At 42.4% G+C, this 18,420-nt stretch overlaps 1 protein-coding gene across 1 annotated transcript in view; it reads right to left on the bottom strand.

Moving 5' to 3' along the window:
- LOC147730583 (uncharacterized) overlaps window positions 1-18,420 on the bottom strand; it is a 136,602-nt gene that overhangs the window by 43,379 nt on the left and 74,803 nt on the right. The window contains exon 3 of the mRNA XM_086954089.1: window positions 16,815-16,870. Within this exon, the coding sequence (XP_086810215.1) occupies window positions 16,815-16,870 (56 nt within the window). The remainder of the gene's footprint in view (window positions 1-16,814; window positions 16,871-18,420) is intronic.

The following is an 18,420-nucleotide window of genomic DNA, read 5'->3' as shown; positions in this document are numbered from 1 at the left end:
AAGCCGCCTTTTTTTTCTTCTCTTTCTTTTTTCTTTTTTCTCTATTTGATAACATGTTTTACCTATTATCCCGAGCACTTTTCTATATGGTAGGGTTTGTATATTATCCAGCAAAAAATGAGTTTAAGTTTACATATCATACAATGTTGACAGTAAATATAATCTTGATCGATGAGTTTGAGATATTACTGATGGTATTGATTTCTTAGCTGTCTTAAGAACCATAACTAAAAAGGATATGGGGACGACAATATGCATGTGTGCACAAATAAACCAAACACCAAGAGATTTTGGTTTATGTTGAGATTGGTCGTGAATCACCACTCACATTTTTTAATAATTTTGAACAGTCGTTGTTTAATGCAGACATTACTATCCAATCAGAAAAACCATGTATGACCAAATGTTAATTTAATATCTGTATTTGAACAGTCATTAACATACTGCCATCTTGTTTATGTCTAAACATCATAGAAATGTATTGTAAATAATGTTGGAAGGCATACAAATTCTAGATATTCTGTTAAGTAAAAACAGTAGAATTTGTAGTTCATAACCCGCCAGTATTTCACTTTCAGTGAAATTGGTAGTTCTCCAGGTCACGTGATTCTTTGCACATATGTATAAAAAACAAAGTTTTAGAGCAACGCATGTATGTGAACAAGGGCACGCAGTTGGCCGAAATGCGTCATCCTTTCCGATGCATTTGCACTCTTGGCGAATATAAATAAAAGTCACTGTTTCCAGCAGGGAATAAAGGTATTACGGAGTTTGTCTTTCTCTTCATGGTGGATGCACTCACCGGAGCGGTAATTGGATATATATATATCCTGGCGCATCGGCAGCCAGTGCAGTTCCCTCAAACAAACTGAGGTGGAGTCAAACTTTCCTTTATTACAGACAAGTTTTGCTGCTGCATTCTGCAGTACTTGTAGGCGTGTGAATAGCTGCTCATTCATGCCTACAAATAGGGCATTGCCATAGTCCATAAGACTGACCAGCAGAGCTTGTGTAACCGAGCGTCTGCAGTCCAGTGGTATCCATGTGAACAGTCTAACTAGAAGCTTTAGAATGGCGAAACCTTTGCCACAGAGGGAACGCACATGAACCTTTATGGACAGGGCGTTGTCCATGATGATCCCCAGGTTTTTAGCGTGTTGTTTTGGGATAGGGGCCTTGCCTAAGATGGGCGGCCTTCAGGAGGCGTCCCACACTAATTTGGCACCGCCGAACAATAGGATTTCTGATTTGCCGGCGTTCAGCTTCAGGCAGTGTGAGTGCATCCACTGGTCCATTTCGGAAAGACAGTTGTGCAGTTTAGATTTGGTAGTGTCTGTTTTTTCATCCAGGGCCATCATTAGTTGTGTGTTATCCGCATAAGAGCAGATGCCAATGCCCCTCTTCCCACCAATTTTAGCTAGAGATGACATATAGACATTAAAAAGGGTTGGGCTTAACGAGGCCCCTTGGGGGACACCGCAACCTATGGGGCTGGGTTTGGAATGAGGTTATCCCATATGCACTGCTTGTGTATGATTGCTCAGGAATGAATGTAGCCAGCTTAAGGCAGTGGAGTGAACACCTTTTTCATAGAGAATGTTCAGCAGGCAGTTGTGGGGGACCGTGTCGAATGCCGCTGACAGGTCCAACAGTATCAGGGCCACCGCCCCACCTTGGTCGGTGCTTGATCTGACACTGTCCGACACAGCCAGCAGCGTTGCCTCCGTGCAGTTATTGGCTCTGAAGCCTGTCTGGGAGGGATCAAGGAGGTGATTTATTTCCAGATACTTAGTCAGCTGGCCATTTACCAATTTCTCTAATACCTTAGAAAGGTAGGGGAGCTGGGAAATGGGGCGGTAATTTTCAGGGTTGAGGACGTCCGTCCCAGCTTTTTTTAGGAGGGGGATCACTGAGGCGTGCTTCCATAAATCCGGGAAGATGGCGGTTCTTAGAGATTTGTTCAAAAGTTGGGTAATGAAAGGACAAAGCGTAGTGGCAATCTTTGAGAAAACAAAATGGGGACAGGGGTCCAACAGGGATCTTGATTTTACTGTGCTCATAGCTCTTAAGACCTCATCTAGTGTGAGGGGCTCAAAACTGCCCAAGGTTAGGGTGACTTCTGAGCAGGGGGCAGCCGTGGCTGTCTTTGCTACAATGGTTGTGCCATGGGAACTCTGGGGACTGAAGGTGGTATAGATTTTTCCAATTTTTTCAGTGAAGAAGGCACTAATTCTTTTACAGGCCTCTACCGAGGGGGTAAGGGTCTGAGTTGTGCCAGACGGCTTACTGAGTTCTTTAACAATTCTAAAGAGTTCTTTGGCTGAGTTGCAGTTTTCATTGATATGCTGGGAATAGTAATTTGTTTTGTATTTTTTATGGTGAGATTATAAAACCTCAACTTGAGAATATAACTTAGTTTATTTGCTTCAATTTTGGATCGCCTCCATTGGTGTTCAAGTTTCTGGCACTCCCTCTTGAGGCTTTTTAATTGAGGGGTATTCCATTTTTCTGTATGGGGCCATTTCGGGGATTTACGAATAGGGACCAGCTTGTCTAGTGTTGATAGATCTTTGTTTCAAGAGTTGTTGCATCTACACATACTGTGATATCGTCTGAGAACTCTACATTAGCATCTAAGAAATGTGTTTCAAAATTGGCTTCATTGAATATCCTCCAAACTCGGTTAGAGATCTGATGGGTTACCCTGGATTTTGTTTGTTTAGTGGGCAAGCCCAATGTGAAGACTATAAGGGAGTGGTCTGTCCAAAGTAATAGCAAGATCTCGTGAATATCTATGGCTTCGATGTTAGAGAAGAGTAGATCGAGTGTATGACCCGCTCTATGGGTCGGTCCCTCTATCCACTGTTTGAGATTGAGGATCCTCATATCACTCTCCTGTTGGGAGACCGCTAGAGTGTCTTTTTTTCTCATAGTGCATATTGAAATCACAGATTACTAGGTAGTTATTATATTTTAGGCAAGTTGGTAAAAGTTGAGTAATTTGGTGCTAAATTTGACAAGTTTGCCAGGAGGATTATAGATTAATGCTCCTGCTAGGATGGTGAGTCCGTCGTGTAGTAATTGGAAAGGGAGAGTTTGATGTTCATTGTAGGAGGTTGCCTGCATCTGGAGACAATTCAGGTGATCTGTAAAAATAATAGCAACCCCCCTTCCCCTGCTTCCGACTCTATCTTGTTTGATAATTTTGTAATTGCTGGGTAATGCACTGGCCAAGTCTGGGGCATTAGTATCGGTTAGCCAGATCGGGGTTCTTTGCCTACAGCAGATGCCATATATCAGTGGCATGCTTGGGAAGGGATCTAGCATTGAAATATAGGCAGGGAAGCATCGGGTAATCCTGAGTATTCGGGGAGCCTGGTTGAAATTGGCCCATACTTGACCACCTACAAGCAAGGCAGGATATTGGGCCGTAAGAGAGTTCCGGACCAGTCTGCGTACATTGTCCGTGATTATTTCCCAGATTAGGAGCATAGGACAGCAGCTCGTTGCGTGAATAGCTAATGGCGGCAGGCAGGGATTGAATATCACCGACAGGGGGTAAGGTGCCTGGCCCCGGCCAGTCGCGGACGGGCGCAGACGGGCTTGCCTTTGGCGCACCCGCTGCGCCTGTTCGCTGCGCGTACACCAGCACATTGAAATAAATAGCGGGAAGCGCGGGCTCCTGGATCCGCCCTCCGGCACGCAGGGGATGGTCAATGGGGATGGCCAATGATTGGTCTGCCTACTTCCCCTTTTTGCTCTCCACGCAATTGGCACTCATAAGAACAGAGGATGGGATTCGGCAGCCAACGCAAACAAGGTACGAGGAACAGCCTCACTCGCTGTCTTCCTCTACAATTTTAGTGCAAAATAAACAATTTTAAAAGCAACAGGTGATGTACAAATAAGCGATTTCAATCAATTTTTAAAATCAAGCAGAGTGCGATCGACAGCAGCAGCAGCTTTACCAGTTGTGAATGTATTAATTGTTGTATATATTTTTTTAATACTGATTTGCTAAAATTTTTAAACTATTTCTTTAAAGCTATTTTATTTTTTTAATTACATTGTAATTACATTATACATTACATTACAAAATACACTTTCTCAGAATGAATTAGTTTAGTTTAAATACTTTGCAAATAGGCAACAGACTTTTAATTACAGTAATTACAGTTGTTACAATGGGCAACACAATTTCAAACACAATACAACATTGACCTCAATGTGTTTTTCTAGTTAAATGCAATTATTTACTTTATGGATTACTTTTCTAACCACAGGACTGGATCCTAGATTCATTCCTTGGACATCTCATGTAAACGGTTGAGTAAAAGTGTTTTATTTACGGTAGTGATTTTTAAGGAATATTATTGTAATTTAAAAGTTGACACTTAGAAATGTTTTTACATGGAATCACCAATGTTATTGTATGGGAACAAAATTCACTTAGCAGGTAAGTAGTGTTATCATTACTTTTTCTTACTCAGTGGTGGATCCTGGATCCTTCACTGGTGCATCTCCTGTAAACAGTTGAAAGAATGTGTTTAAGTCATACAGGCGATTTTTAAGGAATATTTTTAGTTTATGAAAATAGACACAGAAATTTTCTGGTGAAAACCAGACAATGGATTCCTATGGAAGGAAATACAAGTTACTGGCAAGTATGGTTAGAATTACTTTTCAGGGTCAGTGCTGTGTTCAAAGATGCAGCACTGGGTTCTCTCCTGATAACAGGTGAGTAAATCGGAATTCGTAGTTCAGCTGATTTTAGAGAAATTTTTTAAAGCTCCAAAACTTCACATTTAGAAGAATTTCCAAGTGAAACCAGTCAATGTTAGACTATGGAAGGAAATTCAAGTTACTGTAAGTATGGTTAGAATTACATTTCAGGATCAGTAGTAGACTGAAAAATGCAGCACTGGGTTCTCTCCTGATAACAGGTGAGTAAATCGGAATTCGTAGTTAAGCTGATTTTAGAGGAATTTTTTAAAGCTCTAAAACTTCACATTTAGAAGAATTTCCAAGTGAAACCAGTCAATGTTAGACTATGGAAGGAAATTCAAGTTACTGTAAGTAAGGTTAGAATTACTTTTCAGGATCAGTACTGGGCTGAAAGATGCAGCACTGAGGTCTCTCCTGATAAGAGGTGAGTAAATCGGAATTCGTAGTTCGGCTGATTTTAGGGGAATATTTGTACGTTTTAAAAATAGACACTTAGAAACTTTTCTGGTTAAACCAACACAATAGATTCCTATGGAAGGAAATACAAGTTACTGGTAAGTACACTTAGATTTACTTTTCAGGGTCCGTACTGCGCTCAAAGATGCAGCACTAAGGTCCCTCGTGATAACAGGTGAGTAAATCGGAATTCGTAGTTTGGCTGATTTTAGAGGAATGTTTTGCTCAATAGTGAAGGAAGGGGGTGCTTTTTAAGTTTGGGAATTAATTCCTCTTCAATCCTGAGGTCCGCTGTGGGCCAACTAGCCCACCAGGTACCTCCAGTATGCCCCAGGGAGCTGCGTTTCAGAGAGGTTTTCAGAGGCCAAGCCCCCTTTTTACAACACTCTGCAACGCAGTTCCGTGGTGCTTACTGGAGGTACCTGGTAGGCTAGTTGGCCCCTAGGGGACCTCTAGATTGAAGAGGAATTAATTCCCCAACTTAAAACGCGTCACAGGACATGTTTGCACACATATCACCTCAAGCACCACCCTCTACCTTCACCACTGTGCAAACGGGCCCCGTAGCACGTTCTAAGTTGGAGGATTAAGTCCCATTGCATACTGGGGGTCCCTGGGGGTCATCTAGCTCACTGGGAACCTCCAGTATGCGCCAGGGGGCTGCGTTGCTGAGAGGTGTAAAAAGGGGCATGGCCTCATTACACCTCTCTGCAACATAGCCCCCTGGCGCATACTGGAGGCTCCTGATGGGCTAGTTGGCCCCCAGGCACCCCCAGTATTCAAGGCAAATTACTTCCCCCTCTGCAAATGTGCCAGGGGGTGGGTTTGCAGAGAGGTGCAATGAGGGATCCTGTCCTCCTCCCCAATCCTGTTTTTTTTTTTAATTTACTTTTAAGAAGGGCCTGCCCCCAAATGTTTTTTTTTTTTTTTTAATGTTGGGAAGTGTGGCCACCTTCCCAAGGCCTTTTTTGGCCCCGGGGGCCCCATTCCTCGAGGCATGCATTTATAAAAAAATAAAAAAATCTCTTTTGGAATGGTGCTGCCTTGCCCCCCTCCTGTGGCCTCTTATTGAGTATTTAAATTATTATTTTTTTAGTGAGGGGGGCCGCGTGGCCCCACTCCTGGGCCACTACTAGCCACGGGGACCCCATCCCCCGGGGCTGGCCCTCCTTGTTGGGGGCCGTGGGGGGTCCCCAATCCCACCATGGTCCTAGCCGGTTCCCTGCACCCTGCGGGATCTGGCATTGCTTTTCTACATGGGCAGCAGCTAACATGCTGCTCCCCATGTAGAAAAGCAATCAGCTTTGGTTTTTGGAAAAGAGAGCAGGTTTCCTGCTCTTTCTTCCAAAAACCATAGCAGTTTGCTATGGTAGGGGGGGAGCTGCGAGGCTTCAGCCCTACCATAGCAAACTACAGTGTCCCGCGGGTAGGCACACCGGGACACTGCAGGAGCCGGTCCATGGGGGTGGCGGTCCCCAGGGCCACCACAAGGCTCGTGGCCCCCCCCCAACATTTTAAATCCCGGTGTGGTGGTCTCCAGGGCTGGGGGGAGGCTTGAGCCCCCCACACAGGTTTTTTAAATTTATTTAGGAAGCCCCGGGGTGGCAGTCCCCGGGGCTGCGGGAGGGCCCTGAGCCCCCATACATAATTTTAAAGCCCGGGGGTGGCGGTCCCCGGGGCTGAGGGACCCCTCTGGGCCCCCCCTTATTATAATAAAAAGGAAGCCCAGGGGCTGACGGTCCCCAGGGCTGCGGGGGTTCGGCAGGATACGCGTATCCTACATGCATATTGTGATTTGTAAAAAAAAAATATTGGGGGGGGTCCTTGGGGGTCCTTGTGGGACCCCCTAAGCAGGCCTAGGGGATCAGGGTGTTTCTGTCCTGCCCCCTTGTCTTGTTTTTTGCGTTTCTTTTTCTGTTTTCTTTTGCCTTGGTTCTACCGAGGCACAAGATGGCTGCCAACACTTCCTGGTTTGGAGTGTTGACAGCCAATTAGCATAAAGCTTGTGCTCGGGAGGATACGCGTACCTTACTTTGTCCATAGATATATCTATGATTTTACTTTTGATTTTCTCAGGAACTACTGCACGGATTTACACCATTTAAAAAAAAGTGTGATCTGCAAACAAAACTCTACCTTTTTGCCAAATTTGGTGTAATTCCGTTCAGCAGTTCGGGCTGTAGACTCACTTAAATGTCCCCGTGGAAAATTACATTGGGAAAACACGTTTTGGGACCCCCTTTTTTCTCTGCCCCCGCTTGACGAATCACCCCGAAACATTCAGGGTAGGAGCGGAGTGGAGCACCCCATCTTCTTGGAGAATTTTGCGAAGATTTATCAACCGGCGCCAAAGTTATACCAAATAGAATGTTGGGGATTCCCTATGGAAACTAGGTCCTAACTATATCTACCTACTGGCGACCGCCAGTAGCTAATATATATACATATATGTATTTATTTGGTTTAAATATTTTATATTTTTTGATGGAGCCAGCATATATATCAGCAAAAAGAAAAACGCATTTTTGTTAATTACATAATGTGTAGCTCATTAATTACTTTATCATCATGCACAATATAGCAAGCAAAAATCAGATAGAGCAACGGACGAACGATATTCATTCATAAAACTTTATTTCAGCACAAATGGCCATAAAAGCACAGTTAAAAGGCAATAGTATAAAATAGTTAAAATAAAATTACATAAAAGAGAAAAACAGTCACAATCCATGCACTATAGCAGCATTTCCAGGCATGGGCCATCTTAGAGAACAGGACATAAAGTGCTGGTGGGAAGTACATTAGGTGGCTAGTTACTATAAATGCATTTACTCAGCCAGCATATTTGTTTCTAATTGTCAGTGTGGTTAAAATAAAATAAAATGAGAACCATGTACATTAAGGAATCAATTCTATATGCATTCTGTTTCAAAAAATGGTGGACTTTAAAATAAATCGATTATCTCTAGGAGTACCAAATAAGTACAGTTTATCACAAGTTCATCATTAAAAAAGCATGAGATGGAAAAAACAATGGGCATGTGTGTATCAGATTTTAAAATCCTGTACATGTCGCAACAATGTGTGGACCCCAAGTTCCTACAAAGCTGGATTAGCCATTGTGATCTTGCCTTCTTATACCCCTGGCAGAAAAATATCACATGGGAACGATATATTATAAAATCCACAGCTACAAAATCCAAGTTTTAACATCATTTACATGAATTTACTATCACAGGACTATTCCCAATTTATATTGGACCCGATCCTTTTTAACTTTGTGAGAGCACGAGGGCCTCTGGCCTTAGCCAAGGCTGCTTCGGACTCGTAGACCAGTGGCAGTATTGCCCACCATGACTTGATAGTCGGTGAAGTGGGCTTTATCCAAACTCTGGCTATACATAAACTGGCACTCACAATGCTGATCGGTACCAATGACTCAAGTGATCCACATAACCTTGCTTATGCCCCAAAAGAATGTATTTGTCAGTTAGTTGAAATTTGTAACCAAAACGTTTTGTGAGAAGCGAGGATAGATCTGCCCAAATTGATTAAACTTTGGGCAGTCAGCGAACATATCCTTTAAATCATCTGCATACAGCTTGCATTTCAGGCAATTAATTTTATGAGGAGCTCAGGATGATGCCCATTTAGAGATACGTTCCAGCATATAATATAACATGCCGATCATCCGGAAATGCTGAATCTTAGGACTAACAGTCATCTTGTACCATTGAGATAAGTTTCTGATAGAATACATGAATGGAGATCCTACCAGACATCTCATACAGGTTTACTGAGAGGGAGCCAATGCCAGTGCCGTAATGTGTCCATCACAAGTTTTAAGAGTGGCTCATAATTAAGAGTTACTATATCTTCCACACGGCTACTGAGCCGTGTGCCTAAGTGTGTGGCTGTATCTATGACCCCTGGGACTGAGAGTGAGATGCCCGGTTGGTAACTAAAGATTATCTGTGTTCTATTCAAGTTTAATTTACATCCGGAAAAGACTCCAAAAAGCTCAGCCTCTTTTGTAATGCAAGCTATGGCCTCTACTGGGTTGCTAGAAAAAATTGCGATATCATCTGCTTAAGCAGTTTCTTAAGTTTACTCAATGAATACCCACATTCTGCAATAGATGGTTGATAAATTGTTCAAATATAAAGCAAATAATAATGAAGAAAGTAGGCAACCCTGTCGAGTGCCCCTGTGTACTGAAAATAAAGATGTCAAAGTCCCACTCAGCATGACCTTAGCTACAGGTTTCTTATACAGGGTCTGAAACAGAGATATAAACTGGCTGCCAAGACCAAATACCCTCATTGTTGACCATAATGCTTCCCAAGTTACTCTATCAAAAGCCTTCTCTGCGTCTAGCATTATCATGCCCATCTGTTCTTCAACTACCCTGATATATCGAAAGCTGCTTTAGAAGTGCTATCGTGAGCCATGGTGTCTCTTCCGGGGACAAACCCATGCTGTTGGTCTGAGACTATACCATGTATGAGAGAGGCCAGGTAACTTGCCTACATTTTAGATTTTTTTTTGCGCCTGAGTTATGCAGTGAAATTGGTCGGCACAAACTTCTCTCCCCCCAGTGGTTTTCCCTTTTTGAGAAATTCTCCGATATTGGTCATTCTCCAAGATACAGGGGACATCTCCCCCATAATGTATGCAATTAAGTCAGTGAATTCTGATGCTAGAATATCATTAAAGACTTTCTAACACGCAAGGGGGATTGTGTCCTTGCCTGCAGCCTTACCTGAGGGTATAGCACTAATAGCGCCCTCGACCTCGCCTAGCACTAGGTCCTTTCAAGCTGTATCATCTCCTGAGAATCTAACCTGGGTAATTGGATATCTTTTAAATATTCCCAGGTGCTGAAATTAGTGGGAGATGTTGGTTCGCTATGTATTCTTTCATTTAAAAAATCTAAATTGCTCAGCGATAGATTGAAGTTGCATATATAATGCCCCTCCCTCCCCTTCAATGCACTTGATGCTAGATCTAGCCTTGTTGTCAGACATTTGGCTGGCAAGTATCTGACCCACTCTCTCACCATATTCATAATATAAAATTCTGTTTTTATTACAACTAGCAGCTACTTTTTCAGTTAGCACTCAATTAAGCCTGTGCTACTTCTCCCTCAACCTGAGATATGTTGATTGCTCAGTTGAATCCCTTGCGATGATTGCCTGTACTTGTTGAAATCAAAAGACACTAGATGATGTCATCAGTGATGTCATCAGTGATGTCACTGACCATGGCATGAGTGATGTAATATGTGAGGTCATAAGCATTGCGGAGGCGCAAGTTATTAGTTAGCTCAGCTAACTATAACTGCTGAATTTCACTGGTTTTGTATGAGTGAAACTTAAGCCTAACAATAACATCACTGTCACCTTTGGTCTTTTCAGTGAATTTCTATGTTTTTCTAAATTATATTTCCTAACTATAACATCCCTGTAAACGTTCTTTTTTTCAGTGACTATAAAGATATATATATATCTATATCTATATCTATATATATCTATCTATCTATCTATCTATCTATCTATCTATATATATATATATATATATATATATATATATATATATATATATATATATATATATATATATATAGATAGATAGATAGATAGATAGATAGATATAGATATAGATATAGATATAGATATAGATATAGATATAGATATAGATAGATATATATATATAACATGGGAACTGGCCATCATTCACAAAGAATCCCTCATGGGCACTGAAATACCAGCACCTAACCCAATAATCTTCAAAAGTCTTAGGATTTTTCTTAAAACCTCATTCTGAAACTCTCACTACCCACAGCACAATCTGGAAGCACGCACAATCTGCAAGCACGCTTTTTACAAGAAATAGCTTATTATATTCTCTCCGAACAATCACTTTCTGCAAATTATACCTATCTCAGAGATCTCAATTTTGACTGGGGGAATACAAAATGCAGGCTCTATAATTTCCCAAATTTCATCATCCAGTCACATGATCTAAAACAACTCACTACCCTCTGGGTTCACAGCATAGGTCAGACCCTCGATCTCATCATAAGTAATGAAAACATGGTACACTGCAAAAACAAAATTACAACTGACTGGTCAGGTACCTTACCCATTCCTTTCTCTCTCTTTTTCGCCCACTCATTCATCCTCAACAAGGTTCAACCTTCCACCATATAAAAACAATCCTTCAATATTTTTTCTCCTAATTTGATCGCTCTGGCAATATCATGTATACTGCTCACACTCCCTGATAAAAGTGACATCAACTCTCTTCTTTTAAGAAACAACAATACTATCTCCCAAGCTGTGGACAATATGGCTCCCTTGAAACTATTTACATCTCATACTCTCACATACTTGGATCACCCCAGAACCAAATAACCAAAGTACAGAAGTAGATGTAGGTAAAAAAAATAGTGGAGATATTCTAACTCCCCAATAATTTACATAACGATCAAAAATGTACAGACAGTACATTCAAGAATGTAAATACATAAAACGTTCTTCTCACACAGTTCCAGACAACTCAAACCCTCCAGATTCCTCATCCAATTTATTCACTTCAAATTTCACAGCCTACCAAATCCAGATCTAACTTCTGCACTATTTTATTAAATTTGTTTTAAGCTTCATCACTAATAGATTTTTTCTTCACCTTCTGCCTCAGGCTCTTCAGCCTCACGATCTACAATCAAAGCCAAAACAACAAACACCTAGGGGCTCATTAGGATGGTCGGTGGACTTTGCCCGCCCGTCACCCTCGCGGAAAACGGGACCACCCGCGAGCTAAGCGGCGGTCCCGCCCTGCATATTATGATGCGCCCGCCACAGTGGCGGGCGCATCATGCATTGTTAACATTGTGGCGGGCGGTGCTCTCAGCATCACCCGCCACAATGCTAAAAATGCATGTATACATTTGCGTACACAAAGCGGCAGGCACCGCGCGGTGCCTGCCGCATTGTGTATGCATATGCAGAGGGGTACCACAGGTACCCACCATGTGCACCCTCCACCCCCTTCACCATGGGGGCCCGCAGGGGGCCCCCGAGCTGAAGACCGCCTGCCTTTCTGCCGCCACGGAAAGGCATCTGTGTCAGCCCATTGTAATATGGCTGGCGGTGTCTGATAGACACCGCCACGATATTAAACCTTTTCAGCCCCGGTAGCAAGGCGACCGGGGTGGAAAAGCAGTGGACGGTCTTTCCGTCCACCGTGGTCCCCCGTCATGCTAACATGGCGGGGGGGAAATGGGTGGTGGGCGGACCAGGATGTCGGGTGGATCACAACCACCCGCATGGCGGTGGCTATCTGCTCGACATCCTAATGGGCCCCCTAGTGTACTTAAAGCTACCCTTCCCAAAACACTGAAAACCTATTACTATCCCTTAACACTTCATTCCCATGAATCTAAACACTTTTTTCCCCTGAACACCCACTCAGGGCAATGCTTAATCTGAGCTGTAGTTTCAGGGGCTTGGCACCAGCACTTAATTGGCAGCACCGGGGCCTGTGACAGTCTGCTACAAAGTGGTGCTGTCTGGCTAATTTAGAGATGACTACAACAAGTCATATACATTAAAATGAATAATACTTGCCACCCAAGCCATTCTTATAGCTTGGTGGGTCTGAAACTTGTAGGAGTGTGAATGTTAGTACTTGTGTTGCCATTATCAATTTGCTGCACAAGGTGCAGTGGCCTCCTGCTGTGAGCCCTCATACTTGTATTTTTTCAAATCAAGCACTGACTCAAGGACTCTGCGTGTTGAAAGCAGGGGAGCCTTAGGGTGCAATACAGGAAGAATTGGGAATCAAATTATAGATTTCCCAACAATTCCTCATTGATAAGTAAATGCTCAGGGTCTATTATTTCTATGACCACATTTTTTCCGGAAATTATCATTGCCCCCAGTATTGGGAACTTTGGGAATGATTTACAGGGATATATAAGCGGCGCTGTAATAAGTACATTAGTGGGTGTTATGTACAGTGCATCTGTATTTCTAGGCAGGTAATGCAGTGCTTTTAATGCAAAAATAGTGCTAAATATGCTGTCAATCACTTTTACACATTTCAAGAGATTTGCTACAGCTTCCCACACAGTAGTATGCCCATGAGTGGCAAAATACACTATATATTAGTGCATGACTGTTCTGAATATGGCTTGACAGTGCAGCTGTCTGGGTGACATTTTTTTAGCAATTCTTTTAAACATGAATAGAGTAGGTGGCTTTAGAAAAGCTACAACTACAGGAGAATTACTGTCTCACCTCATGCTATCAGCTGTGGATTTATTATCCCACCCTCCAGGAAGTGTTGCAATTAGTATGCACAAGGTATTATGCAAAATCTTTCTTTTTTAACTCAACTTTGCTGTTTGTCATATTCAGTTGTTTTTTCCTATATGTAGTCTTCACAGAAAAAAAACATTTTGCTGCCTATTTCCAAAATTGCCATAGCTAGTACGACATACTTTATTGTGAAATACAACATGTATGCATACAATGCATGCCAATAGAATTTGTAAATGCCCTTGTTTACATGTATTGGTATTTTAAAGTCAGACCTATTGGCCTTGCTGGTGCTTGTTGTAGATGGCAGAGGATGTCCTTTACGAGCAAAGGATTTTAAAATAAAGATCCAGGCAGCGAGGTGGGAGCCTCACTGTCAGTGTTTGCGGCAGATGAGTCTGAAAGGTCCAACATTATTGGATGCAGTCTTGGAATGCAGCCCCGGTTGGGCTCCTAGTACCCACCCCCACCAAGGCACAGGGCAGGTTGCATGTGGTATTTGATGAGTCTGAGAGCTCCGATATGCCTGGGCTCAGATTTCTCTCCCCCCAGGCAAAGGGCGTGGTGCAGCGCATGTTAAGAGTGTCAACTTGGACAAGCTCTCTCCAGAGCAGGACCTACTACTACCACGGAGTCCGGGCTGCTCTACACCGTCTAGGCCGATCCAGACACACTCTGGTGACATACTTTGCCCCTGCTGCTGCTGGGTAGAGTTATATCATTTCTCAGAATATAGAAAGGGCGGTTTTGAATGAGAAATATGCTGGATAAAATATAGAATATAAATCTAATGGTTTATATAATAGACACGATCCATGGTCCCTAAAGCAGGTGTTTTCCTTACAAATGATTTTGCTAAATTGAATGCAATTTATGTGATAATGTATGAATAGTGAACACCAGATGGTATTAAATTAAATTACAGCATACATGAAAGGTATGATTTGCTATGTTATTGATTTCATCTGTACACAATTCCGGACCCCATTCTAGCCAGGGGCTGAATAGAAAATACTCTTGGAAGACTGGAAATCTAAAACAGCAATGGACTACCTAGAAACAAAAGAAATGTTCTCTGGCGGTTGCCATACATCTTATTGAGTTAACGATGTTTTTGCAGAGGGTTTATTGAATTATAGCTTTCTTTAAATTTACTGTTATCCAATGAAAGTTGTCGGTGCCCCGGTGGATACACTTCACGTGCTGCACGTATGGCGGATCTAAGTCCACAATGGGGTCAGAGAGAATTCCACCATCCTCCAAGATATGCCATGCCCCAGATGTATTTTGCTTGGCACATACACGCGTTGACATACAATACCTAATTTAAAATCAAATATTATGAAGTTGTGTCATATGTTACCTATCCAATTTGAGGAATGCGCTTTCAAAACACTTGAACTGCCCAGTGATGTGTCTGGGCAGGCTCGCATAGATTTATCTTTGTGCACCAGAGCAATGCTATTTTTACAGCCCGGGAAGAAGTACCTGTCACGTGTTAACTTGTGATGAACGAGCAGGGTCAGGGAGGTGCAGATCTAATCAGCATTGGTCGGGGTCAGCCAGGGCGCAGGAGGAGGCGGAAGTGTTGGCTCTTGCAAGTGAAGCCGAGTTCTCCGTTTCAGGCGCTTATGGAAAGTGGAAGCGTGATGAAAATTACATATGGAGTAGCCCATCTGTTCCTAATTTGAACTAACAACAGACATCACAGGTCATTTCATGCGTGGAATTAATTATCTTAGCCACTAAAGTTAAATTATGAAGCTGTGCGTGCTTTGTCTTGGTTGTCAAGAATGTATATGCCTTTCCCTATTTTACGAATAAAGTCTAAACTGGATTTGCAGCCTGATTCACCAAGCTGAAATCGGCTCGCAAAGGGTTAGATTCTGAGAATCTGGCCCTTTGCGAGCGCTATTTTTGCATTTGGGATTCATCATCCCAAATGCAAAAATCGGTAATTGCTAATTCGCTAAATTGCGAGGAATTACATTTAAGGAATCTATATTTGAGATTCCTTAAATGCAATTCATCAACCAATTTTAAATTGCTAATTCGCAATTTCGGGCCGCTATTTACCGAGAGGTCAGACCTCTCGGTAAATAGCAAAAACTTAGAAAAATGCTTTTAAAAGCATTTTTCTAAGTTGCATGTTGCGCACACACATGTCCTTTGGACATGTGTGTGTGCAACACCTGTGTGACATTTCATTTGAGGGGTGCTACAGGGTGTCCTGTGGACACCCCTGGCACCCTTCAAATCGCAATCTTATTTGCGATTAGCTAATTGCTAATCGCAAATAAGGAATACTCCCCATTCATTCCTATGGGCCTTTTGGCCCATAGGAATGAATGGCGAGTTATTCCTTATTTGCGATTAGCAATTAGCTAATCGCAAATAAGGAATTGTAAGGAATCGCATTTTTATTGCATATTCCTACATGAATCCCGTTTTGCGAGTCCTTAATAGCGATTCGCTATGAATCGCTATTAGGGCCTCGCAAAACGGGAGCATGATGAATCAGGCGGCTGGACTCTTATTCGCATCCTTTTCACGTCAGTATAAAATAGACATAGTATGAAATGGGATAAACACCGGCTCCTGGGCCCACAGGTGGGCTGATCGACTTCAAAGAAAGGACCGCAACAGTCAAATACTTACAAGGCATGCCGTTATGGCAAATAAATACGCGTGCGGTTATTTCATATTTGGCAATTAATATTGGTTATCAGGTGCTTCATGTAAACATTTCTATTTATATTGCAATCTGGACAATGCCTCAGAAGGGTTCCATGGACTCTAATGCAATGAAGTAAAATGGGCCCCAATACCCATTTTTTAGATAATAAAAGATGGCCAAAAATGGGATGCAGTGAAATGAAATAAAATTAAATGAAATGAAAATGCGTTTTGTAAAGCGCAAATAGTTGCCCGGAGGCGTCAAGCGCTATGACTAAAAGGTGTTCTTACAGTAAGGCAGATGGCATGGTGTTTGAAGGGGGCCTACTTATTAAACAAAAAAGTTTTCAGTTGTTTCCTGAAGGAGGTTAGGTCTGGATTGGACCTTAAGTGGAGGGGGAGAGTGTTCCACAGCCTGGCCACATTTAGGGTCAGAGAACGGCCTCCCACTCTAGTTCTGCAGTGGGTCGCTCAAACACCTTATTCCGCTCACTGCAGCTGCTACATCACTCATAGCTGCACCCCTGAGTCTGGCATCGCTGTTAATGAGTATTAATGTAGGTGTTGAAAATGAAAATGATTCATGCTCGTCATGACGATGGATTAGTAGTAATGCAGCCTGAGCCCACTTACTTGGTCCGTTCAGTTCAGTGTCGGATCTCCGATGCTTCTTTTGAACAGTTTGAATGCTAGAGGGATGGAAAGGTCATGGATTATTCGAAATACAGTGCAACAGGAATGGCTACACTAGAACCCAAATAGACAGCCAAATGAAGTTTAGTCAATGTATTGCAAACTAAAAAACAGTTGGACAAAAGCCCATCTCAGCATGAGGGTATAGAAGTACAAAGGGAACAGAAAATCGATCCTTCTGAAAAAGTTCACCCGCTGAAGCATAAGAAAAACAAGAACCTCAATTACGATTATGCATGAGATGAGAAAACAGAAACTCAATTTCCCTTGCATCCGCACTTCTTGATGCAGCATTAAATCTAACTATCCCTACTCTAACACTGACGTGCCATCACTAAACGAATTCCCCCACAGGGCAGTAGAGAAGAGGAAAGTGGTGTCAGTAGATGAAACATCCATAAATGGATCAGAGGCATAAAGCCACAAGCGACAGAAAGAGCACATTTGCGCTTAGGTGTACTCTGTCAGGAGTTCACGCGGTAAATTGGTAACTATCCTTGTCTGCAAAGCTGCATATAAATAAGATAGCTGTTGTGAATAGATGACATGATACTTCTAGTTGATTACATGTAGATTTATTGTAGGACACAGTGAACACTCTCACAGGTTAGAGCACACACATGTATTCTTGGAGGCTGAGGAGGTAAGAACACTAAGGAAGGGCTAATGACTATTGTCAGCCATATTACATGAAGAATCAATATACAACACATCTTCCTCCTTTATAGAAAAGAAATGAAACAAAACATAAAAAAATAAAGTTTAAAGTATTGGAGACAGCAGCAATAATATTAAAGACAGATAGGAGATCTAAGACGACTTGAACTATTTTAGTTCATGAAGGCAAAAGAGCATTTTGGGGCAAAGCGTGTAAAAGTGAAGTGTGAGGTGAGATACAACACTCAAACAACTAATAGGCATCACCACTACCTACTCCCCTTAGACTGACAAAACAGGAAGAGACAGCCCACTCTCTCAAATCTGTTTCCGTCCACCAACACTTTAAGCTCTGAGTTGAAGATAGACAGTTCAACATACGCCTTTGTGCTTTACAAATACCACAGTCTTAGGTAAAATTTGAGAATTCCATACATAGGTACTCTTCAAGATTACTAAGTGCAGTATCGCATGTGATGTAAAGAGATTGAAATTTTGTCTTGAAGATTTCACTTCAAAAGATGGATACATAGTCCTAGATGTGACTAGCTTAGACACTGTCTGGACCACTGTCCATCCTTGGTCCTACAATAACTCTACATGTAATCAACTAGAAGTATCCTGTTATCTATTTACAACAATACCATTCATCAAAAGTCCTACAATGCTTTTCGTTCCACAGTCTTTACACTGGGCTCAGCCATGTTGAACCAAACATTGCTCCGTCAGTTTGGGAGGCGCACTTTGCTGCGCTTTACACTAGCCCTGAGACCGACACTAGTGAACATTTAAATGGGGCAGAGACATTGGTGCCAGATGATGCCCTTCGGATGCCCCGAGCCCCAGACCCCCCGCATGAGCATCGACTGCGGGGGGCCTTGGATCCGGG

This window comes from Lissotriton vulgaris, chromosome 2_1 (assembly GCF_964263255.1).
Source record: "Lissotriton vulgaris chromosome 2_1, aLisVul1.2, whole genome shotgun sequence".
Classification (NCBI taxonomy): domain Eukaryota; kingdom Metazoa; phylum Chordata; class Amphibia; order Caudata; family Salamandridae; genus Lissotriton; species Lissotriton vulgaris.
Note: the sequence above shows the minus strand (reverse complement) of the source record. Positions and strands in the feature narration are given on the sequence as shown.